We start from the raw sequence: 26001 nt of genomic DNA on the forward strand, positions 1-26001 counted from the left end.
TTTAAAAAATATTTAAGACTGTTTAAAAGTAATGAATTTCCTTTTCCTCCTGCTTCTTATGTTAGCTGGCAGTATAAGACCCAGGAACCAACATAAGAAAGAACTTAATAAAATTGTCCCCAACTCCTTTTCTTTTTTTTGAGTATTAATAGCATATATAAAACACGATCAGATGTTTTACTCAAAAAATTACTTATACATACTCTTTAGTATTTACTTTAAAATAATGGGAGGATCTGCAGTTTTTTTCTTTATCGTGCTGGAAGTAGTTTTGTAGACAAATAGGTAGTAATCAGCTTACAAAGCGAACCGTCACTCCAGTATTAATTGTTGGTTGCTTTATGAGAACAGACAACTTACCTGTTTCTCCAAACTCGTAAATTTTATTAGAATGCAGAGTTTCTCTTTTATAATTTTGCAATATTAAAGTGTAAAAACTGAAATGAGAGGGGGAGAAAAAGTGTACCTGGGGCAAAAAGCGCATGTTTATTGTAATGAGAATTTTCAGCATCATAGCATCTGTAATTACTTAAGTCCACAAAAGTAATGAGGCTGTTCTCCCTCCCTTCTGAGTCTCTATCCATCATGTATGCATGTATGTAAAAGGGTAGAACTTAAGCCTGTCTTCATGCTAAAATATTACACTTACAGAAGAATGATTTTAAGAGCAGAAAAGGTATTTTACTTAATTACTGAACAGATATAAAATGCCTGCTGTTTTTCTCCAGCAGAGGTCTCCCCTGTTCGACTACATGAACACTTTTTGTTTTAACCATTCACAACTGCAATGTGGGAAAGTGGCAGTCTGCCTACAACCAACTTCTATTCCTAAAACTAGAAAGTCCAAGAACTGCTTTGCTTTAGATACACCTTTCTGGCTTATATGCCCCTAAACGAGATTTTGAAATTATACTAGTCAAAGGTTTTGGCCACACTAAATTGAATTTCCATGACTGTATTTTTCATGAATTTAAAATCTCAAAAGTAAATACAGGTCTTCATATATAAATGCAAAAACTCTATTCCTTCTGAAAAAGCTCAGTTATGTTCTAGTTTAGCAAGCAATAAAACCAAAATAAAGTTATGTTTTAATGTGCTTAAACTAATGATTTGTGGTGGTATCTACATTTCTCATCTGACTGATGGCTTACTGTAGAAGTACAATACTTAAATAAAAATAATAGTGATTGATTCCTATCTTTTCCTTTTTTACTTTACTATTGCTCAAAAGCACATAATAAACCATCACTTCCTTGCACGGAAATTCTCTGAATACAAGTCTCCAGTGGGTACCTAGCAGAAACAAGTAACTATTTCTCTTTTTTTTTTTTTTTTTATCATCTTTCCATAAAGCAGATACAGAGCAGAGACAATAAGCACAGTAAAAGTAGGTGACACACATTACTTTCCACATAACCATAACTAGTATGTAGCAATGAATGCACTGCCAAGTCAGTTACAGATGACCTGAAGATAACTAAGGGGAGGGGGTGCGTGTGATGGAACTACCCCGAGATGTTTTAATAAGGGTCTGCAAACATCTTTGTGAGGTTCTTTCTATCCTTGCCAGCTGCTCTGAGCCCTCAAACAATCAGCCTGATGCAACAGAGCTTCTTCCCCTCTCCCCAACAGGCAGCTCATGAAGCCCACTTGGCATTTGAGCTGGCTCCAGTTTCTTCTCCCCTTCCAGTTTCTCTTAGGAGGGCCTTTTATGGCCATGTGATGCTGGGGAAGGGAGCATATTTAGGGTTTATCCTGTTCTCTCTGGGGCTCCTGGTGTACTGCCAGTTCCTCATCAGTGCACACTGCTTTTTGTGGCCTGAGCAGTGATTCAGTGTAAAACAAGTAACAAATAATCAGAGCACTTCCAGCTAACACGAGTGTTGGAAGGAAAGTGACTGGAGGCAATGGAGAAGACAACATCCTTTATTCCTGCAGTAGCGGGATTTATTCCCATTACACTAACTCAGATTCTAGGCCCAAATCCTGGCAACTGTCACAGCTTGTTAATTGAAACCCTTAACAAAACTCTCCCTCGAGAGCTGTTTTACTGTGGCTCTTTGGGTTCTACATACAAGAGGCAGGTAGTAAAGCAAACTTGGAAAATGTTTACATATTCTTCCCAAACAAATTATTTCTGGTAGTTCTGGCAGACAGCCTTCCTGTCCCTTCCGTACAGGCAGATGCAATTTTCATTGCTCCCAGTTTATTTTTAGAGCACAAATGGATGTGAATGTGACAAATCACCAGTGGACTGGGAGTAGACTACTTCTGAACAGGTCAAAAGAAATCTTCACAAGCAGAGCTGCCAACTTAAAACTTACTGCAAAAAACAGAACAATGCTTTGGTGCACTTCTGTGTCTAAAGAACCCTGATGTAAATATTAAACAACACAACACAGGCATAATACTACCAGATATATTCAATGGCACTACTGCTATACAGACCATGGAATTAATGTGGAAAAGGTTAAATTAATCACATCATGTTATCATGCTATAAAAGTTAAAATATTGCTTCTAGTTACTAACAAACTGGGGATTTTTTTCTTTATGAAACTTCTCAACTACGAGTCTAAGAAACATTACTTAAAAGTCTACTGCCCCCTTTACTTGGTGCAAGATTTTTAATTTTAGTCAATTTGATCATGAAGCTACCTGCAAGGTATCCAAATGAAATTTTACCTTAAAGTATAATCATAATTAAAACTAACAATTAGTGTGTTGTTAAACTGGAAAGACCTTTCTAGAAAGAAGAGGCTTTTCTACAGCAACATCCAAAATGCTACATCAGTACACAAGGCCATATACTCAAATTGAAAAACAAAACACTGAAAAACAGAACAATAAACCTAATTTTTTCTTTATATAGTGGAATATTTTTGTTGTTTCCGACAGATTCGGCAAGATGACCAGTGTATTTTAAGAAGTATAAGAGCAGGAGATTTTAGTTTGTTTTCAGCTTTGCTTCATTTTTTTTTCCCTTTTTGGATGGTAGTCACTACAAAATATCAATTTATTAGAAGCCCCAATGGTACAAACACCATTCTGCCCTTCTCCCCCCCTCTTTGCCTCCCAAAACGAGACAACTGAGCCATGAAGTGTACAACGAACGTGGCATTCTGTAGCTCAGCCTGCTATATTCATTTAGCCTACAGTTTCACACCTATGAAATCAAACACACACAGTATGTGAGAAAGTTTTATCGTTTTAGAATCAAAATATCCCTTAAAATATTTACATTTTACAGTAAAAAGGATAGCAAAACACAAAGTAATGTACAAGCTTAGGTATTCAAGTTTTTGAAGCATGGAAAATGGTGGGAGAAATGACTTTACTACTACAAATCATATTTTCAAGAATTTAGGTTAAAAATGCTTTCTTATTAAAACAAGTGCAGTTTAAAGCAATAACATTCGAGCAGCTCAGCCTTCCAATTTCTGGTCACAAACTGCTTCAGATGCTTAGGAAATACTTGAAAAACTAATGAAATACACTTGAATTATTTTATTGTACTACTGAATAATTTAAAAAGAACTCTTCACACCATCGAGCGTATTATATTTTGTCGTAATGTGTGTGGATTCTGAGGCTTTCCTACAGTCTTTAAAAACAGTGCAATTTAAAAAGAAGGTTACCGTATGAAATTCACCTTTAAAATTATCAGAGCATCTTAAAACAGAAGAGAGCACAAATTACCAAAGGCAGCAACTATATTGCAGACTTGACTAAAGCCAACTTCATCAGCTAAGAAAATTTCTAAGCCTTTATTGCATATTAATAAAAGAAATCTTTAAAATTTTGAATATACAGCAATGTAAAATTTTTAAAAATATTAAACTCCTACTTCTAGCGATAGTTGGTATAATGAAAAAAAGGATGAGTATTGGTACATCGAGTGGTACCAAAACACAGACTTGTTTCTGCAAAACACCAACACTGAATAAAAAAGATGGCACAATCCTAGCAGGCTTTTTTTTTTTTATACAAAGTTTTACGACGTTACTCTAACAGTTTATTTAAATAGTATTTTAAAAGACTGCCTGCATCTTTTTACCTTTTGCTTTTAGTTCTGTCACTGTGGTCCCTATGTCTCTCTCTGTTCTTTTCACTCTCTCGTTCTCTATGCTTCTCTTTGCTTTTCTCCCTCTCCTTATCTTTTTCATGAGCCTGTTCTTCACTTTTAGGCTTCTCTGTCTTTTTTTCTGGATTTCTAGTCTCTCTAGGGCTTTTTCCATCAGCAGCTCTATCACTGTGTGGAGATCGCAATCTTTCTTTGTCTCTCTGTCCTTCCTCTCTACTCTTCCTCTCTCTCTCTTTTTCCTGGTTTCTGTCTCTGCGTCTATTTCTTTCAGAATCTTGCTCCCAGTATTTTTCGTTGTTCCACTCTTTTTCATGTCTGTCCTTCTTTTGGTGATGGGATTCACTGTAAAATCTTTGTCTATGTTGATCATTTTTCCCTCTGCTGAACCCTCTCTCCAAATGCTGTTCTTGTCTGCCCCAAGGATCGCTGTGGCGTCTTTCTGGTCTCCTACTGTCTTTACTCTGAAAAAAATTTTCTGGCCCCAAAAATCTTGATTGTTTGTGAGCCACTGGTAGCCCTTGTGCAATAGGTCCGGCATAGTGTGGTGGCTGACCTGGTAAGTGAGCTACTGGTGGCCATGGCATCATTGGATTCTGAGGAAAGCCAAAGCCTGGAGGAGGAAGAAGTGGAGGTGGTAAATGAGGAGGAAATCCAAACATAGGGTTGTTTTGTGGAGGGAAGTTATGAGGTGCAGGAGGCTGAAACTGAAATCCAGGTGGATTAGATTTAGGATGCTGAAAATTCTGCTGTGGAGGTCTAACAGATGAGAAGCTGCCACTTGTAATAGGGCTTGGAACTTTGGAAATAAATTCAGAACGAGAAGAGTTTTCAGTTTCAAAATGAGATGAAGTTGCTGCTGGTCCTCTTCTAAAAGAGTTCACTGTTTCAATGTTTTGCATCAGGGCATCTTCCTGTGAGTGTTTGGTATCTTCTGCTTGTGATGCACCTGCATTATCTGCTTTTGCTGCAGTTGAACTGTATTGCGTCTCATTCGTTTGTGCATCACTTTGATACAGGTTTAAGCTCACTTCTCCAGAAGACTGTTTATTCTCTGGTTCCATTTGATCATTTCCTGAAGTGTTCTGTCGGTCCTCATTTCTGCTAACGTCTCCTTCCTTGTTTTCTGAAGCATTAGCCTGCTGGCTTCGTCCAGCTGCCTGTCGTGGGTCTCTTTTAAGATTAATAAATGGTGGTGTTTTAGAGGTATTAGCAGTGGTACCTTCAGCAGAGCTTACATTAACGTTGCCCTCATTGGTTTTTTTCCCTGCATTTGATGAGGAAGAAGAAAAGCTGGAATTTGTGGTCCTTCTAACTTCCTGTGCAATGTTATCCTTGTCAGGTAACTGCCGCTTTGGGTCGTTTTCTTTACTTTCTTCAGTTTCTTTATTGTGTGACTGAACAGATAAATTTGCTAAAAATGCTTCTGTGGAGACATCTGGAGGTTTACCCTTAAGACTCAGGCCTATCAAAGATCCAGCACTTCTTGCAGAACTTGAGGCCCCTACAGCTGCTGCATCTGCACTTACAGTAGTGTTAGTGGATTCTTGTAGATCATCCAAACCAGTCTTTGCTTCACTAACTTCAGCAGTTACCTCAGCAACATCCATGCTTTCTTCTTTTAAGGTTGCTTGTTCATTTAATAATGGTATGTCTTCACTGGGACTCGCTTCTGACTTGTGTTCATACACCTGCCCTGTCGTACCCAACAGGCTTTGGAGAATATCATCCACTGGCAATGGTTTATTTGCTAGCTCCAGAGTAGAAGGCTGATTTTCCCATCCAACCAGGACTCCAGGAAGAAATCTGAGAGGCTTTGGTGGTTCATGTTTGGTACTTTCCACCAACGGTTCAATAATTGCTGGAACATCTTCTGTATTAGATTGCTGAGGTTTATTTCTCTGCTTGTGTAGTACAGTTGTGAAGGAATTAAAAAAATCATTTTCCTCCTCTTCTTCTAGGGCCAACTCGTGATGAGAGACTTCAGGTTTGTTTGGCTTGCTTTTCTTCTCTGGTGGCAAGTTACTCAAGGTACTTTCAGAAGCTTCATCCACAAAACTACTAGTAACACTTGCAACAGCAGTAATCTGCCTCTTCATTTTCTGGCGAATTATCAATCCCAGTAACAAATTTGGTCGATGTATTTCAATCCCTGTACAAAATTGTAACAGCAATTTATCATCTCCTTACGTCTTGGTTAAGGCAATCATTTTAACAAAAATAACCCCCATTCTCTTACAATATATTATAGAAAGTATTCATTTTATGACCTTTGAAATTTCCATCATTAAACATAACAAACAATACTTATTATAATAATAATAATGGTAATTAAAATTATTTCCCACATAAAAATTATTACTTCAAATATTGCAAATTACAATTGCTTTAGTTACTATACTGCCCACTGTAACTTCCAAATACAGAATATGAGACAGTTACATAGGACATCCAGTCACCTAAGGAAAAGCACAGAAGTTAAACACCATGTTAGTCTAAACACAGCTACAGTCTGGTACCAGTGGTAGCAAAGCACAAAAGGAAAAAAAAAAAAGTAAATAGCACACTTGCAACCACAGTCTGCTAATCAATTCGTGTTAGACATACTTCTTCAAAAATTTACCAAAAGTGACCTTTCCAAAATGCCTCCCTCATTCCAGGAAGGCACTGTGTTTCAAGGTATACTATTAGCTATCTCTTCACTATGTACTTTGCTCTGTATAGTTTAGGTTCTTGCAAAAGAATTATGAGTTGTAGCTCATCCTCTCTTCGTTTCAGCCCTGCCTATCTCAAAAGAAGAAATAATCCACAATTTTTTTTATAACCAAAACAAATTGATACAAAATAACTCAGGTGTAAGCAGAACAACGGAGAGCCATTTCAGGATCTTTTCTTCCTTGCCCACCTGTTTTTTAAACTTTTCATGTCTTTCTTTTTTTAAAGAAGTTTGGAAAACTTGAGAAAAAAGGAATTAGTACATTTCAAATAATGAAAAATACTACTTTAAAGTTACAGTATCAATTTGGAGCTCAGTAAGACTACTATCATAGTTCACTTGCATCACTGAATTTACTGAGATTGTAATCTACAAAGTCACCTGGATTAGAGGAATAATGTAGTAAACAAGAAACAAAAGTTACACACAGCAATTTTTTCGACAATAAAAGTATCAGAATAATCTTATAATGCAAAATTAATGTCTTTTCAAGGAAGCTAATATAATATTATAGAAAACTCATGACATGTTTGAACAGAATAGCTGGCATTTTTAAATTTAATTTTCTTTTCTATTTCTGTTGTAAACTTCTTCAAGTACTGTTATGATAATAAAGTTCCAAATTTCAAGCCATGCTTACCAGGCCCATCAAAAGGCACAAGATGATGTGGGACTTTATCTGAGGAACCTAAAGGGATGAGGTACAAATCTTTCACTTGCTTCATGTTATTGGCTGCTACACCATAGCGTTTTCTACTGCTGAAATAGGCAAACAACAACGCGTAGGATATCTGATCCTCTTCAGTTACAGGGGTAAAGCGCACTACACAGATCTCCTGTTTACGAGAAGAGAGAGAAAAAGATGATCAGATAATTTTTCAGTGAAATTTTAATTGTTTTAGTGACTGCTTTTTATTTAAAAGCACAGTCCAGAGGAGGAGCAAAAGCCTCCCCAAGAAGGCAGAGAACAACAGAGGAGACAGAAGGAGCAGAAACACAGACAAAAATAATTATGGAAAACTGAAGAAAACAAATAAAAAGCATTTAGTATAAAAAGAAATGAATTACAGTGCATTACAGAAAAGCCAACATTTTATCAGCCAGCTAAATAACAAGTTTTAGGGAAGCATGCCAGCTTCCAAGTAATTATTCCCCTCCCCACCCCTAACATTACTAGAAAGCTTTATTTTGTAGTCTGTTGTGTCAGAGATATTCAAATACTAGGGGAAGACCAGTATTCAGATCCCAGAACTATGACCAAAGCCCAGCTCAGGAGTCGATGCTGGGGCCGACGCTATGGCTTATGGCTAAGCTAATGGCTTAATTAACGACCTGGAAGACGGGACAGGAAACTCTCTGCAAAACTGAGATGACACCTAATTAGGGGCAGTGGTTGATACTCTGAAGTGTGGGCTGCCATTCAGAGGGACCTCAGCAGGCTGAAAAAATGGGCTGACCTTCATGAAGGTCAGCAAAGGCAAATGCAAAATCTTGCATCTTAGAACGGAGTAACCCCATGCACCAGGACAGGCTAGGGGACTGACTGGCTGGAAAGCAGCTTGGCATAAAAGGACGTGGGGGGCCTGGTGGACAAGTTGAATGTGAACCAGCAATGTGTCCATGCCAAGAAGGCCAACTGCATGCTGGGCGTCAGAACCAGAGCAGTCAGCAGGCCAAGGGAAATGATTATTCCCTTCTATCCAGCACTTGTGAGAGAGCATCTGGAGAACACTATCTAGTTTTGGGCTCCCCACCCCAAGGACAACTTGCACACAGTGGGACAAGTCCAGCAGAGGACCACTGAGATGGGTTTGCATACTGCAACTGTACTGAAAAGAAAGGGTAACACTTGAGACATGGGAAGTGGTGCCCAAACGTTCATGATGAGTTACTGTCTCAAAGGAATACAAGTATTCTCAAACAGCAAATGACAGGTTAATGTTAGATAATGAGCAAATAAACACCACCAGCTGCCATCCATCCCATTGAACATAACCACCAGTTATCCTTGAAGTGTCATGTATTTCACAAATGTTCCAGGGAGGGGAAAAAAAAAAAACCAACAAAAAAAACCCTTTAGGGTGAATAGGATATGTGTTAAATAGCAAATATATGTTAAATAGCAAGCCTTCAATACATAACATTTTTACCTTGGTCCCTGAAGCTTTGATTTTTTCTACATACTCCCAGACAGTGTGAGGAGATATCCTGCCACCTACTTGAATACTATCAGGTAAATCCTATGAAAAAAGACAACAGACATCTGAATCCAACATATAAACCTTCATCATGAGGGAAAAACATAACCTACAGAATCATTTAGAACACCTAAGAAAAAACATTTTTTTGAAATAAAGCAAAAGAGTTTTGAAAAGCACATCATATTCATAAAACAATCCTTTAGTATTAAAGGGTCCTGCATGCCCTGCACTTCACTGAAGATTTACAGCAAAGTAAAGATAATCACACTAATAGAAGACCTAAGTGCATTTAATTAGAAAGCTGATGCATCCTGTGTCACTGGCAAGAAGTAACACTGAGCCTTTTGAGCGCTCTGATCTTTATTTTATGACACAAAGACAACTGTTATAAGCAGTTGCATCCTTTTTCTGCCTCTCAGACACTGAAGCGAACACTACGTAAACCTTTATTTTCAGGGACAATTTAGTCTTACAATGGAAGGTTAGGACCAGAATTGCCACCAGATAGGCAAAAAAAGAAACCCTGTTACACAGGTTTCTGTTGTAGAACATGAGAAGACTTCTTGCACTGTCAACAGAAACTAACAGTAGTTTTCTCTTCCAAAAATGGGTATTGACTTGTTTAATGCTTTGAATTCGTAACTGAGCTACAATTTTCTCACCCCTAATTCAGAAAATGGATGCCACCGAGGTGGTTATTTCAGTAGCTAATTTTGCCCTATCTTTCCCTGCTACTTTATACTACAGAAGATGCTCCATAATAGAAGAAAAAAAACCAAACACAGTTCAACTTTTATAAAACCAGCTCTGGAAATACTGCTGCTCATCCTCAAGAAACATCTTACAATGAGATGAGAGCAAAACATCTTAAAATATATCAAAGAACTTGAATCCTAATGAACATGTGTCCACGTAGGACAAACCGAAAAATAATTTACTTACAAATACATACCCTAACCTCTGTCCTCCCACAAATACTTTACTCAATACAATGATCATGCTGCACTGCCTTTCATCATTATACTATTATCAGCCTACAAGGTAAACAAGTCACTAAAAGTTAAGAAATTAATTTTTCATTCTTTGCAGTAAATGTAAAGTACCTCCGTTAAATACTCAAAAGAGCCAGAAACTGGATAAGCCTTAATAACAAACTTTGCCACTGAAGGCATATTGATAAAACCCTTCCAGATGAAATTCAGGCGTGCCAGAAACAGACTTTCACATTCCACAGTACCAGGTGTTTCTGACCTAAAAAACGACAAACAAAACACCACTTTATTTAGAACATGATATATCATGCAAGATCATGTACATCATAATCTCTCCTTGTAAAAGAAATCATGTGTCATTAAGAATTTTCTTTTTCAGGTAAGCGTACTTGAGGGTCAATGAAAAGAGACAGGCAGACATCCATGTTTCTCACCCGCCAGTGGAGAGGATATTATGTTACACAAAGGATCGTCAGATAAGCAGCACATTAGTTCTCTACTGCGGCTTTTGAGAATGGAGAAGTTATTTAGTCCAAGAGTTATTAAATGCTACTGAAGAGGACACACAAGCACATATAGGTGCTGCACACTCAGTAAGATCTTCCCCTGCCACAGGGAGGGGAGGAGAAGACGACATACTGCTTGCTGGCCTGTCTTCACCCTGCTTTCCCAGCTCCTACATGTTGTGGCAACGCCACCTGAATACCTGCATCCCCCTCCTCTTCCCTTGTCCCACAAGCTGGCTCCTCATCTGTTCTCACCCATGCATCACTTCTACGGCTTCTGTGAGGGCCTCCTCCCAACTCCAGTATCAACTGTACAAAATAGTGTTTTTCCCTCCTTCAAAAAAAGCCTCAGTTTTGTCAGTAAAGCAGCTGCAAGGAATAAACTGAAAGACTGAAATATTTTCACAGGAGTGTTTCTCGGCCTGGGGGTTTCCTCATGGAAAAGGTTACAGCCATATTTCAACATTTCCCAACATGTTGTTATCAAAATATTCTAGGCATGCTATTAGCAGTTTTAAGCTAGCCACCCAGATGTTGTCCTGTTACAGTAACACAGTAACCTATGTTTCTTTCTGTCTACACTAGAAATGACTTTGTTTTTTGAACAGCTTGCTGAAGATTCAAAGTCCACTGTCCTCGGTAAAGGACCCCACTGTCCTGATAAAGGCAGAATTTCAGGACAAAGTCCAGTCAATTCTGAGTAACTGGAAGTCGATGTTTTTTCTAGAAACACCTCCCTCAAACCAGAAAAAAGCCAGCCTCATAAATTGCAGTTCCCTCTTCAGTGGGTAGCACAGTAGAGTGTGGAAGAAAACGAAGAGAGAGCTGACAGCAAATGTGGCAAAACATCAAACAAGCTGCTGTTAACTGTCATTTCTAGAAGAGTGTTGCTTTAAGATCTGAAACTAGCCTGACTTATCAGTGTAAAATGTTCTGTTTAGAGCCACCTCAAACTTCCTAGCTTTATATATACATACATACACACACACTCATTCAATTGCAGCACCGTACACACTACATTAATAGGAAAATACAATATGAAATCTATATTCTGACTTTAATATGAACTCAGCTGCCTTTTTAGGCCTTGTTGCACCAGAAAATGTAAGGTAGTTTACTTTTCCCCAAAAGAAAATGTGGTAATTAGAAATTTGTAATCACAACAGTATATGTAGTATTATTTATATAAATGCATAGCATCATTTACTCCAGCAGATAACCCCAATCCTAAGAAGAGGTGTCCAACATAATCAATGGATTAATGAAATGCTATTAAAAAAAATTAACTCTAGTCATAACAGCTTAAGATCAATAACATTTTTCATTTAAAAATACTGTTTCTACAGTTTATATTACTTTGGGAGAGGTGTGAATGATGATTTTGATGAGTCTTGCTTATCATCTTCCAGTAATTCTGAAGCTAAAATACTTGACGTTGAAGAAAGCGCGTCTGCAATGCTCTCTGCTTCGTTGTCTGACTGCTTCCGTGCAACTCCAACAGACACTTTCACTTTTTTCGCAGAAAGATCATCAGTAGGTGGTGCCATTCTGCCTGCAGAGAATGAATTGCAATATTTTTTAGTTTTTATTAAAGAAACAAAAGAGGACTTCTTGAAGACATGGAAGATGCACCAAAAATACTACACATTGCCACTGAAGTGGGATAGGATAAAGAAATGATACATTTTATACATATTTATAAAATGTATACATTTATGCATTATATATATATTTATACAATATTATACATAAATATTGGCACTGTAATGGGATAGGATAAGGAAATGAGGAATCAACAATAGCATGTACACACATTAAAGGACTTTCTTTCTCTGCAGGGTTTTTTTTTTTAAATAGAAGACAACTTTATGCCAATAGCCTATCATTTTAATATTGTCTCTTCTGTAAATTACAAGTAAAGCACTGCTTCCACATCTCCATCAGCAAACTAGGGGAAAAACCCCATTTATTTACATTCCTGAGGTACACTAAGACTTATGACTGAAATGCATTATACAAGCATGATGTATTTGTTCTGACATGCTTTTCAAAATTACCTATGCAGATTTTGCAGTTAAGGTCAAAGAGATGATTTTTATGTTGACTTGTGGTGTCTGGAGATGCAGATTCATTTATTTCTTTATCTTTTTCAGCTTCCTCTGACTTCTCAAACAACTTCATATTAGGTTCCTAAGAAAAGTCAAAGACATTTCAGTTAGCCTTTTTTTCAGTTAGCCTTCTGCTAATATTCCTAATATTGCTATTCATATTGCTTAAATATTTTATGACATTTTCTTCCCTTCAGACATAAACCCTTCCCTTCAGCTGTGTAGCCTAAAAGGCTATCACAAAGTCTACAAATGCATTAAAAGAATGAATTGGTATTCCTAAATATATTGTAGATGAGATTTAGAATTTTCTACTACTGCCAGAATTCATCATACAGTCATGGACACAACATGGAAAAAAACCAAAAAACCACCAGGCCCAGAAGTGAAAGTCAATGAGGATAAAAGAAAAATTGAACTCAAAACAGACTGAACATATAATTTCAGATCTGAACAACAAAATCATAAACAAACCACTTTACAACCACATTATCTATGAACCAAATACACTGTGTTACCATGTTTTCTTTTCTACCTGAACTTCCATAACTTCCTCTTGTTCTTTTATTGGTGTTTCACTTTCAATTTCTATTTCTCCCTTGTGAGTAATTTTTGTGATAGGTCTTCTTTCAACTTCCCTCTGTTCTTTCTCAATCATTTCAATTGTCTGTAAAAACAGGGAGTTATTTACATTTACTTCCATATAATAAAATTTGGAAATCCACAAATGTAACAGCAGAAAACAGGACTGCAATTAGGAAACCCTCTAGGAAAAAAAAAAAAGGAATATATTCTTATTTTGCAAGTGTCAAGTAGTTTCATAAAGCAAGCATACAAGCAGCCGGTCTAACTTCACCTACAGTGCAGTGAGTACTTATCAGGCATGTATTTAAACAAGTTATAAAGCAGACCTTCAACACTAAATTTTTAAATTCAGGTAATTCTGATTTTCCAAGAGTTAAAGAAAAAAAAAATGCATCAACTCTTTTCCCATAATAATAGGGACAATGTAGGACATAAATACATATAGATTTGCATCATTTTTCAAGAGCTTGTTTTTGAGTACATAAGCCTAATGCTCTACCTCAATAAAGACATTTAAATGTATTATTAAAGTAATGGATGTGCTAATTCTGATCAGTACTGCTGCTGTGCTCTGTTGCAAAAATTAAAACACAAACCATTATTTCTAAAATTGCTTCTTAAAGCACATTTCTACTTCTCAAGCCAGAAACAGTTTGTGTTGGCTGTCCCCAATATTTTAAGCCTTTAAACAAGGATTCTATGATTGCTTTATTTGTCTGCCAAATACCTAGTTACTTTTGCACACATTGAGAAAACTTTGAAAAAAATTAGTTAAGTAGCAGTCTCAAAGTCTTGCTTAAATAGGAACATGAAAAATACAGTCAAATGATACATTGCTATTTATTTTACATGTTGTATTTCATTTTGAAGTCTAGAAATTTTGAAGTATTTCTCTGAAATATTTAGGACCCTTCAGTAATTTTTGAGCAGCATATGCTTTTGTTTTGAAGCTGTTCCTCACAGCAGTGGAATATTATTTTGTATGGTCTGTTTTCAGTATTTTATTGATGTTCATAAAAATAAATCTAATGAAGGTGTACTGCAAGAGATGGACTTCAGATAGCTACAGAATAAACAAACTTTTCATGCCTTTCTAGACCTCAAAACAACTTTGAGATAATGGAGTAATTCAACAACTGTTTTTGCATATGAACTAGCAAAAAGTTGTCATGATTCATAAACAGGTCTAGTCGCAATATGCAAAGAAAAGGAAAAAACCAGGAATAATTAATGTCACGATGCAAATTGCAGTCTCTAAAACAGCATCCTACTGTACTGAATCAGTTATCACTGAACATTCTTTAATTCTGAGCACACAGAATTCAAGAGGATGAATTTCCATCTGTTCTGTGTTATACTACCCTACTCTTTTTTTTTTACATCGGAAGTCATCTGATATAACCCACAATTCCTAGTATCATAAAACCCAAACACAAAATGCATACCAGTTAACACTACCCAAATTTTCTGCCTTTCGGTTCTATGAAGTGGCATATAAATACCAAAGATGCCAAGACAAATCCAGATGTTGTAAACTAGAAAACTTGATGCTGTAAAGTGGACATTTCTAAGCAGCTGCAGTTAACTATCATCGGACTAACCGCACAATAAACATGGTAATTTCTAAGAAAAAGGCATCTTCTATAAAAATAATACAGGTCCTTATACTCCTGCTTCTTCTAAATTGTCAACACAGCTATAAATATATTGTGACCTTCTGTTTCAAGAAAAGTAATGTTCTAACCTAATAAGCTGCTTTTTTGCTTTTTTTTTTTTTTCCCCTCCATTCTTCCCCCTTCCCCCCGCCCCCCGACTGCTTTTCAGACTGGCAGATCAAGTTTTCAGCTTCAGGTTTACTTCTTGGTGGGTGAATTGTCATGCTCCATCAGTATGTAAGTTATGAACAACACCAGTTCAGTTTGGTTTGTCCAAAGAGATCTCTCTTTCTAATAAACTGGTGTCTATAAAGCTTCAGCTAGAGCTTTAAAATCTTGTTGGAAAAAAAGACAAAGAAGCCTTCACTCTTGAGACAGAAGAAAGAAAGAGCAGTAACAAAGTTGGACGGCAAAGGAGAAATGCATGGTTTCCCCCTTTCAGGAATTTACCACGCTTCTTTCACTTCTGTCCTAACAACCCTTTTCAGTTTTGAATCCTAAATAAATTATAGAGATCCTCCTGATTAGTCAGAGTTGCTTTGTGCAATGTGCATTCTGTTCCTTCTACATACACTTAACCTGAAAACTCAAGTTAATATGGTTAGGCAGTCAACTAAACAACATAAATCGCCAAATCTCACATGTCTGTTTTCTCTCTGTCTCCAAGCAGCCAGTTCTTTGGAAGCCAGTTCTTCTGGGCTCATTTTTATTAGATGGTCTGGAGTAACCTCTCCCTTCAGTACTTTCTTAAATAATATCTAGAAGATAGAAAGAAAGTTAACTATTGCTATCAAGAAAAAAAACAGCTCACAGCAGTAAATAAAAATAAAGCAGAGAAGCAACATGCAACATACTATGTACAGCTATATGAATCATGTGGTTTTGTAATTACCTCCCATTGTAGGAAGTGGTACTAGATTTTATAACCTAAAAAGCTTAATTCCAGAGCTCCATTTATTCTATATAACAGAATGTATCTACATACACCCTTAATGATCAGATATATAACTAACTGTTGTTCCAAAGGAGAAAGTGCGTTTATGTCCATTGCAGCAGTAACTTTTTTTTTTTTTTGTAAAGGTGCAAATCCCCTGTATTACACAGCAGAAAGAAGCTAGTATTAAAGAGGATGCCTATGCTTCTTGACTGACTGAACTGAATTCCCAGGATAAAAAAACCCCACATAATTTAGCAGTATGAGCAAAGAGAAGCCCATGACAGACGTTAGCCTCTTCATATAATTTACAGTTTGCTAATTGTAATAGTAAAATACTATAGACAAAGCAACTTGATCAGAATAACAGCACAAAAGACAGAAGTTGAGGAGGCGAGTGTGATGTTGAATAATGGGCTCATAAAAGCAGAAAAGAGAGTGAAGACCAAGCTTGAGAAACCTGGCTATGAGAAAGCACAGGAAGACAAGCTACTGGACAGAAACAAAAATAAGTGCAGTAAGCAGGAAAGAGTTATGGCGGGGACAGGGACACCCAAACAACAGAGCAGTGGTAAAGACAAACACTTAAACAAAGCAACCTATATCCACTACACTTTGAAACCTCACTATAAAAAGTACACTGGGAGCAAGGAGTTGAAGAATTAATGAAGGGGAACAGCGAAAAAGAACAGAGAACACTGAGTGCACAAGAAGACTAACAACGTCAAAGACATGAGGGAACCTACAGAAAAAATAACAAACCGGATAAATGTGAAAGGATTAATAATGTAACTACATAGAAGATGGTTCCTTAAATCTACGACAAATGAAGGATTTCCATAAACCACAACAGACAAATAATACATACATTATTTTTAGGATCTTTTAGATTGAACATTAAACTTCTGTATTTGTTCTTATACTTTGAGTCAGTGTCCCGAAAAAAAGAAAACAGCTCTCTTTCAATCCTTGTGGCAACTTTTGCTGCTCTCTCCTCAGGAATCTTTAAACTGGAGTCTGTCAATCTGTGTGAGAACACAAGAGAAATTATCAAATGCTTCCAAATAATTTTTTCTCTGCCTTCTGAAAGAAATAACTACAAACACAAATTAGTAACTTCATTTAATACTGTATCTTTACCTTTTCATCAGAATTTCCTTAAGAGACTGCTTGACACTTTGTCTTATCTGATCAGCAGAAGGTTTGGAAGCTGGCACGGCTGGCAGGTGTGTTGCACTAATGGATCCTTTCTCATTTTTCTTTTTCTTAATTTCTTGTTTCTCATGGACACCTATCAGAACACAGTTAAAAACTGTAAACTACTCAAGCCAGTGCTATAAACTTTTACTATTGCTAGATGTCATGAAGTTTTATTTTTAAACTGCTAAGAACTAACCTTCAAGGAGAAGGGACTCACAGGGTTGGGTTGTTTTTTTTTTTCCTAATTTGGTTTGGATTTTGTATTACATAAATTAATCCAGAAAAAACTTCCTTAGCAGAAACAAATAGGACTTTTGCTCTTTGACTTACAGTATTTTCTCCTTCACTGAACCAAGATGACCAGTGCTTATTAGCTTGATCTTAAGTAGGATTTTTGACTCTGAAATCTTGTGAAAGCATAGATTAATTTTTCAATGAGTAAACTGAGAAATAATATACTGGGAAGCACTTATAATAAGCATATTAAACTTCACTTTAAAACAGCGTTTTTCATTAAACTTAGCATTTCTGTATCCGTTAGCCATCAAAATTATTTCAATTATAATAATCTCAGCTTCTGATTCAGGTAACAGACACTCTTAAACAAGGCCATTATAAGGTTTGTGTCATAAATATACAACTAATGGAAATTTCTAATCAAATTAAAATCATTAAAGCAAAAACCCCAATTCCTTCAAACTTCAATTTTCAGCGTGTCAATTAAAGGTTCATTTATCTCGGCATGTGAACACATCATTAATTTAGAGCAGCAGCCTTCTATTTATGAAAGCAATGGGACATAAACAAAACTAATTTATTCACTTTCTACTCTGAAAAAAAGAAGTATTTATTATTACTTTCACCTATTGAGTGCAACTTAAAATGCAGTAATACGAGAGGCAACCTAACTACATTTTCAAGTAGCTATAAAAAGACAGATTTTCTTTTCCATTGGGCAGATTGTGTGGTTGGATCAACTCTCTCATTAATGCAACTATGATCCCTAATGAAATTACTGATTTCCCCTTCCTCACCAGCAAGGTGGTACAGACCTGAGACAGCTATTTGCCACTCTGCGCTGTGATCTCAAGTATGAATATGCTAGGCTTGTTAAGTAAAGCAGCTCTAATAATGATTTTATTTGCTCAATGTATTTTTTGCTCATCTCCTCCTCAGAAGGAGGATGAAGAACTGGACTAAAACATTTTCAAAGTTGTAGCCTGAGGGGGTCAGGGGAAATGGAAAACCTCCACATGGCGGCAACATTTTGGCAGTTTCAACCATTTGAAAACACAGGGAAGTGATGGGCAAGAGTAGCAATAAACAATGCCACTATAAGCATAATTCAAAGCAGTTAAGAGATTAAGACAAATGTGATGCTTAATAATTTTATGTTAATTGTCCTAAATGAGACTGCCAAGCCTCCCCTCTGTTAAAAATAATTTTTTAAGATTAACTTCTATTCTGAAATCGTCACTGTAAAAATCTTTTTGTCATCTCCTAGTTCAATTACCATATTTTAGAACAACAATTATTTCACAGAGGCTAAAGACTCATTTCACTGCATGTAATTTGCAGTTAAAGAGTGCCAATTATTTTGTGACTCAGAATTTCAAAGTTGAACAACAATGTATTTGAAGTCTAAAAGATACCATTCAGTATAAAATACTTACATTTAGATTTACATTTAACCCTGACATTTTCAATTGTTTTCTTCCACCAAAAAGAGTTTCTAGAATGCATCAACATTGGCAAAAGACCAGAAGAGCACTTTTTTTTAAGACAAGAATTCAAAGCTTGAGTTTAGGAGTTAAAGACACAGTACTCACAAAATCTCACTACCTTTGCTGCTGAGATTTCAGTCCCAAATGACAACAATTTCATATTACAATGACCTTAGAAGAATAATGCTTCCTGGAAGGGAGCTGGGGAGGGGACAGAGGTTGCTGGGAGGGGAAATATGTCCCTTCAACCTTTCGAATAAAATTTAGATGAAAATCAGGTGGCTCAGCATGTAATATAGTGTTCCCCTTTGAAATGAGTCAATACAATTACTTGTCAGCTTGTGCAAAAGGCATCAGTAAGTATAATTTATAGAGTGATTGAAACACTTTTTGTACATTAAGTATTTCATAGTATTTTATGGAAGAGTATTTCAAAGTTTTCTGTAATATGAAATAAAGCTTAATAGAGAGATATCTTTGTGTACTTTTCTCCCATTCTTGATTATGTGAGCATCCTCTCCTATTCAAACAGAAAACATTCACACATCTATACAGGCAACATTTACCTGCCAAACAAAATTTAAAAGGAAATGAGAAATAAACTTCATAAACATCATGGGAACAAACAGCTCTTCAGATCACCATCACATGTGGTTTGAAAAATTGATACTGTAAAGTAATCATTCCTCACTGAACATATATGTGAATCACAGCCTGGAGTACTTCACCAAACTTCACTACCTGATTTCGTGGACCTTTCAATCACATTAAGGGACTCTTTACTTATTTTTTCATTTTTATCTTCAGGGGACCGACGAGGAATTACAGCAGTTTGTGATCCTTTTCGAGCAGGAACATGTTGCCCTTTTTTAGTATCCGAGTCTCTGGACTCTGACAAGTTCTTCCCATCACCAGATTCCTGAAATAAACATTTACACGTTAGCACGCTACTGAATGCTACAACGAACCACTACGTAATTACTGCACATTTTTTCCCATTTTTTTAAAGTATTCTGTATAATGAATTCCCTGGATGTATGCTCTATCATCTAGTATTTTCTAAAAAGCCACTGAACCATGTCCCAAGTTACTGCCAAGTATTGCTTAGCAATCTCTTTGAAATATTGGCTAAAGATATATCATGGACAGTTTGAAGTTAAGCTCTGTGTTGAAAACCACTATGTTTTCAGCCATTTTAAAAGGTCAGGGATACCAATGAACATCCCTTAACCAGTTTTAGCCATGTAACCACAGGAAGTCACTTATGTTTAGAAAGCACATGTAAACCAATATTAAGCAGAATAGCTTACATGTCAGAACTACAATAATACTATTCAGAAATAAGACAAAAAGGATTACTGATATTAAGTTATGATGGATATGATACTATATACTAAAAGACTCTAAAGAATTTTAGTAAAAACATCTCACTGCTCTTGCAAATTATCCTTTGGTTAGTAAAATGAGACAAAAAGAAAGTAGAAAGGCCCAAATTAAAATTTTAGGCATTTTCTACATACAATCTGAAGTTAAAACAATCAAAACTAGAATACTGTTTTCATATTGTTTTACAGATTTTACAGATAAACCACAGATCTGTGGTTTACATCATGTAGCAAATTGACAGATGTCCTGTAAAAGTGTTTAGAAATCTGAAAGAAAAATGCAAAGTTCTTCACCATTTCTATATACGCCTGTATATATGATATATAGGTGTATGTACACACATACATATGATGTGCACATAATCCTGCTCAATAAGAGTTTAGCAATATCATCTCGAAAGAGTCAAGCCAGTTGGAAAATGAAGTAATTCTGAAAATAATAATGAAGTTTTATATTAGATTCACAAAAATGTTTGAAACATGGTATTTTAAATGGCTGGGGGTCAAGAGGAAACTCCTTCTACCCCCAATAATTAACAGAACTTTTAAGCATTAAATACGACTCACCCGTCTGAATATTTTGACTTTGTGCTTCCCAGCGTCCTCTGTTTGCTTTGTCTTTTCAGTTGTTACATTCAGATTACAAGTAGGTATTTGCCTTGACATCCCTGGTTTTTCACACTCAATTGCTTTCTCTTCTCTATGGATTTCAAGTTTCACTTGAGTATCTGGAACACTTTGATCAAAACACTCCATTTTTTTGTCTTCTTCAGCACAGCATTTCACACACACATATTCTTTATCTTCTTCACCCATCTGCTGTGCTTGAGAAAGACTCAGTCCAACACAATCACCATGAAACCAATCATCACATCTACCACAGCCTACCATAAACCTGAAAACAAAACAAGACGTCAGTGTATAGACTACAAAAGAAGATACAACAACTTAAGCAGACTGTACTGTACTTGTTTTGATTTGTGCATCTCAACAATTCCTTCTTACCTGGTAAGTGGCTTTCTTTGTAGCTTTACATCCATCTCCAGCCTTACGACATGGTATGATCTTCCTAAGAAACCTTTTTTTTTGCCTTTTGCAATAGTCCAAGAGAATATCATAACCTCATTATGTTTTTTGTAACCTGCCCCCAAATCCTACCAACAAGACTTTTTGAGAGTATTAAAAAAAATTTGATAGTAATAAAAACCCCCACCCAACAACAACAAAAGAACCAAAAATCCACAACTCTCAAAACCAATAGACTTTTGTTTGAAAAGACTGAAAGACTTGAAAAGAATGTTTTCTTGCAAGAGCATATTATCCTTGCTTTCCCTCAAATATGTTCATCATCTTTACAGCAGAAATGCATCAACTGCAATCTTCCATAGCAGTAAGAGACATTTAAAGCATTTTGACAAATATGATCAGTACAGAAACATCAGGATATTCTAAATGAGTTGGTATTTTACATCACATTCCCTAGGCCATTATTACTGAATTACTACTGAATATGGGCCAGAAGTTTGGCTCCCAACTACAGCTGGCTAGTTCGCAGTGACTGATTGGCTAGTTTTAAATAGGGTACGTGCCACTTTTGTGTTGCTCAGCTATTTTATTCAGAGCTAAGTTATTTAAAGAATGTTTCAAACACCAAAATGAGTATCATTTAAAGGATACTTTTCATCTTACAGTCACTTAAACGGTTTCATTTTTTTTGAAAGTAAAAGTAACTTCAGGTACCGATAATATTTTCAAAGTGTTGTAGAGATAACTTGGTCCAAAATAAAACCATAATTTCTGACTATTTGCAGAAGCACTTTGAAAAGTTCATTAGGAATCACCAGTACCTAATTGCACTGAAAGGTACAATTTACAGTGGAATTATTTTGGAAAGGTGTGGAATTTCAAAGTTAGACAAGTTAAACACCTCAATAAATCTGCTTCAGGAGACCTAACGGGTAGTAATTATTTTTTACAATCCTTTCTTATAATAATGAATCTAGCCTCATTACTAAAGATCTGCTTTCAAAGGATATAGGAAGATCTCTTGCATTACCTACTTACGTTCTCTTTCCCCTTTTATATCTTTTTTTGTTTTACGCTTACATAAAATATATTAAATATATGCACTATGATACATAGTGTCTGGATGAAGAAAATCCAGAAAGACTGCAAGTGTATTATGAAAAGTGTGAGTGCTTTGTTAATACCAAAAAATTTACTGAATTATTAGTTTTTAAAATCCATAGCAGACAGACCCGATTTAAAAAGTAATTCAATGAAACGCTGGTTGTTTCAGCAATATATTCAACAAGATAAGTACACTGACCTGCAAACCCTGTTTCTTTAATCTAATATCCTATAAATCTCTTTCATAAAATGATTATAAGGAAAATTATTCCTAACGTATGTATGTTCCTATTAAGGCTAGGATCTGCTATCTGCTGACTTACCTACTTTGCAAAACCATATAAATGTTACAGAACAAGCTTAGAGGAACTCTCATTCACCAGAACTGTAGATGAACACTCCAGACGGTTTGATGCAGGTACTATATTCAAGAAACTACACTTATCTCAAGAGATGAAATATCTACTTAACAGCAGGTGTTTGAAACACAAGAGAAGGAAAGAAGAAAACATTGTGGCTTTGTGTTCTATCCTTGCTTACCCAAAACAAATCAGGATTAAATTCTGCTGAAGTAAATAGCATTTTGATGCAAAATTAGTGTGAGAAGCTTTAAAGCTCCAGCAGTTTGAGAAAAAGGTCATTTCCAGCTTCACTAACCTATAATGCTGTTTGCTAGATTTGAATAAATCAGTTTTTAATCTAGTTCGTGAAGAAAACTATTTTCTCTTTTTTTAATTTTCTTTTCTCTGAGCTGCAAGTACATTTTTGGTATTAGTCATGACTAGCAAACAGTATCTGCCCATATATTTAGTAGTTTCAATTTGGAAGGCAGAGGTTCCTTCATGTTTTGTCAGTACCTCTGTAATCAGATCCACGTTCCAGCAAAGTGAAGACACAAGAAAGGCAACAATAGGGGACAACCACTTCTGATGGTCTTACCATAGTAATACCGTAACATTCATAAACACAACAGGAGAACAAGAGAGAAGTGATGGGACTTTAACACAAAGATGACTGGTCCTTCCTGAGAACCTAGATCCAAACACATGATGGTAGGAAATACAGTACAAGTGCCTATTTCACAACTGCAAGGACCCATAAGAGAATGCTTTACATAGGATACATCTCACACCACAGCAAGAAAATATTAGTGAAGCTTTGGAAATACCAAAACTGGTTACAAAAATTCTGAACATAAGGTTTTCTACAGAGCTGAAGTAAGATCAAAGCAAACAGTCAAGTGCTTCTTGCTTAAAGGATGCTTTAATGTACTAATGAATGAATGCCTTTTCGTTAAAAATAGAAGGAAACCAAGAATACACCATCTTGAAGCCACAGCTACTACTTGAATTTTTATTAAAAATATATGTATTTTTTCCCATTTGGAAATTCAGGCATTAGAGACTAATTTGTTAAATGAGCAAGGCAGACTGCAACCTTTAGCAACCAAAACAAAATTTTCATTATTTAGAAAGCAGATTAAATTGGCAAAAAAGCAGAGATGAACTCCAGAGATACACAAGATGCTGTACTTCAACTTTAAATTGACAGCACATGGAATTTTTCAGCTTAGCTCACACACAGTAAATGGGCAATAGGGATAGTGTAAGATGAGTAAAGCACCAGATAGGCATCCAGTCTTACATCTTTATTTTCAGGTCTATAAAAAAAATAGTAATAATAAAAAAAAAAAAAATGGTAAAACCCCTATAATTAATTCAGCTCAGAAACAGATCATTCTTCACCAAGACAGACAGATGTCATTCAAGCCATCTTAAGCAAACTACTGAAGATGGAATATCCATTTGGCTTCACTCCAGTCTTCACAATAAAGCTTCAATTACACTATATTTAAAGACACAAAATAAAGCTTCAGAATTCAGGATTCAGAAACTAAGACTACAAAGAGAATCTGGAAATGTCCATGAAGCCTGTACTATAAAACAGAATGTAGTGTTTACAATTGTCTTGCTTAAACCTAGTTATACAAAACGGTAATAAAAAATACTGGTGCTGACTGCCATAAAAAAAAAAAAATATCAGTATTTCTCCTGGTATTTTCACACTATTCAGCCGCAAGACTGTGACTTCTGAGGCTGGGAGAGGACATACTGATTTTGATACCAGTAATGTTAAGAATCTTTTTTACCATAAGGCCACCTTTACATCTTTATCTATTTCACTCATCTGCACACAAAACACAATTATCATTTGTAACATCAATTATAATTGGGTAACGGGCAATGCTCAAAGACTAAAAAGAGGAGTCAAGGGAAACTGAAGCCTGGCTTGAAGGATCAAGGATGTCCTCTTGCACAGCTGTCAGAGTTGTGACTGAAGAGGTTCTGATATCTTGGACTATTAAAACACCAAAGTTTCTGACTGGAGATTGCTTCAAGTTTGAAGTGCAGGAGTTTTACCCATGTTGTAAGGCTGGATTGGAAGATGTAAAGCTGCAAGAGAAAGAAAAGCGTGTTTTAAAATATTAAATCATGCCACATTCCATAATAGAATTGCTTTCATTGGACTTCAATATAAAACCAAAATTTTTAGTTTTTTCTTAAGCAAAAGAGCTGACACTTGGCAGTAGACAGTATTAGAGTTCATTGGGACCTTTGCACAGAGTATGTTATTGTTCCGTTCCTTTTAAAGAATCCTCTTGGTACTCCACACATCAGCATGAAAAGATGCACCTTAAAATCAGAAAGTAGTAGATGATACATAAGAGAGAGACAGTAATTAATGCAAACATCCACATTCTCTCTTAGGACTGGGAGATTTTCTCTTAGGACTGGGAGATTTTCTTTGGTGTGTTATTTGTAGTAAATTAAATTCATCTGTTAGATGAAAAACTCAGGCTTGGACGATTTATTTTCAAAACATACAGGCCATGGTTTAAAATTAATTTACATACATTCAATTTATGTAACAAAAGCAAGTTTTCAGAGAAATCCATTACTGTGAAATAAGATTTTACAAGTAAAATGGGCAGAAACCATCTTATTCATAAAACAATTGTTTGTTGTAAAGCTATACTTGAGTAAAACAAAAGACAAAAAATTGGAAGCTGTCAGACTAGTTCAGTGTGGGCCAGTAATCAGCTTTTTAAGATTAATTAATAGTGTGAGGTGCATTGCTACAGGAAATCATTTACTTCAGAAATAACTGCCTCTCTTTAGTCCTTTGCATTTGTGGTACATAGCATGGGGAAAAGACTGCAACAGGACTCAAATCTTAACAAAAAAAAAAAAAAAAAAGCAAAACTTAAAGTATTCAAAATGACACCCTAATCCCAAACTCACTTAAGAGTAAAACCACCGTTCACGCACTTTTTAAGGATTTAAGTATTTAAAGCCTGTCCCACATCTGCATTTCCCACGGGCCCTTAATGGCACTGTGCACCAATCTTCTATGAAATCTGTTGTAAATTTGTATTAACATTACAACTGTCTCTCAGCTGCATGATGCTACAGTCCATCAACATTAAAGCAGAGACACTGCATGGAGGCAACAGTTTTTCCTTCAGCTAATAAAGATGTAACTAGTTGAGAAGATACTCGCATGGCTTTAGCAGAGCCTATGTTCCACATCAGTGAAGTAGTATGAGCTTGATTCAAAGCTCAAGTGAAACGAGTGTTTGTCAAGGAAAAAAAAAAAAAAATTGCACCACCTTGTCAGAGCACATATACATGAGCAGTTTCTCTTGTTTGCTTTTTGTACAACTCTAACACAGCTGACATTATTTTTCAGGTTTTGATCTTCTAGAAGCAAGAACAACCTATCT

The 26001-nt window shown here is 36.0% G+C and overlaps 1 protein-coding gene across 8 annotated transcripts in view; it reads right to left on the minus strand.

The window, feature by feature from the left end:
- Positions 1 to 3041: 3041 nt before the first annotated feature.
- The window catches only part of PHF3 (PHD finger protein 3), a 53233-nt gene continuing 30273 nt past the window's right edge, over positions 3042 to 26001 (minus strand). For 7 of the 8 annotated variants that reach the window (XM_075708447.1, XM_075708440.1, XM_075708446.1 and 4 more), the window contains 12 exons: positions 20655 to 20982; positions 19444 to 19621; positions 16919 to 17069; positions 16647 to 16803; positions 15486 to 15602; positions 13140 to 13271; positions 12554 to 12686; positions 11853 to 12048; positions 10102 to 10249; positions 8948 to 9037; positions 7438 to 7633; positions 3042 to 6233 (listed from right to left, as the gene is read on the minus strand). In XM_075708447.1, coding sequence (XP_075564562.1) covers positions 4054 to 6233; positions 7438 to 7633; positions 8948 to 9037; positions 10102 to 10249; positions 11853 to 12048; positions 12554 to 12686; positions 13140 to 13271; positions 15486 to 15602; positions 16647 to 16803; positions 16919 to 17069; positions 19444 to 19621; positions 20655 to 20982 — 4006 coding nt within the window. In that variant the 3' untranslated portion in view covers positions 3042 to 4053. Of the gene's footprint in view, positions 6234 to 7437; positions 7634 to 8947; positions 9038 to 10101; positions 10250 to 11852; positions 12049 to 12553; positions 12687 to 13139; positions 13272 to 15485; positions 15603 to 16646; positions 16804 to 16918; positions 17070 to 19443; positions 19622 to 20654; positions 20983 to 21092; positions 24250 to 26001 lie in introns of those variants that run through there. The other variant, XM_075708448.1, reaches the window with a different exon arrangement.

Source organism: Pelecanus crispus, chromosome 3, assembly GCF_030463565.1.
Source record: "Pelecanus crispus isolate bPelCri1 chromosome 3, bPelCri1.pri, whole genome shotgun sequence".
NCBI classification, from domain to species: Eukaryota; Metazoa; Chordata; class Aves; order Pelecaniformes; family Pelecanidae; genus Pelecanus; species Pelecanus crispus.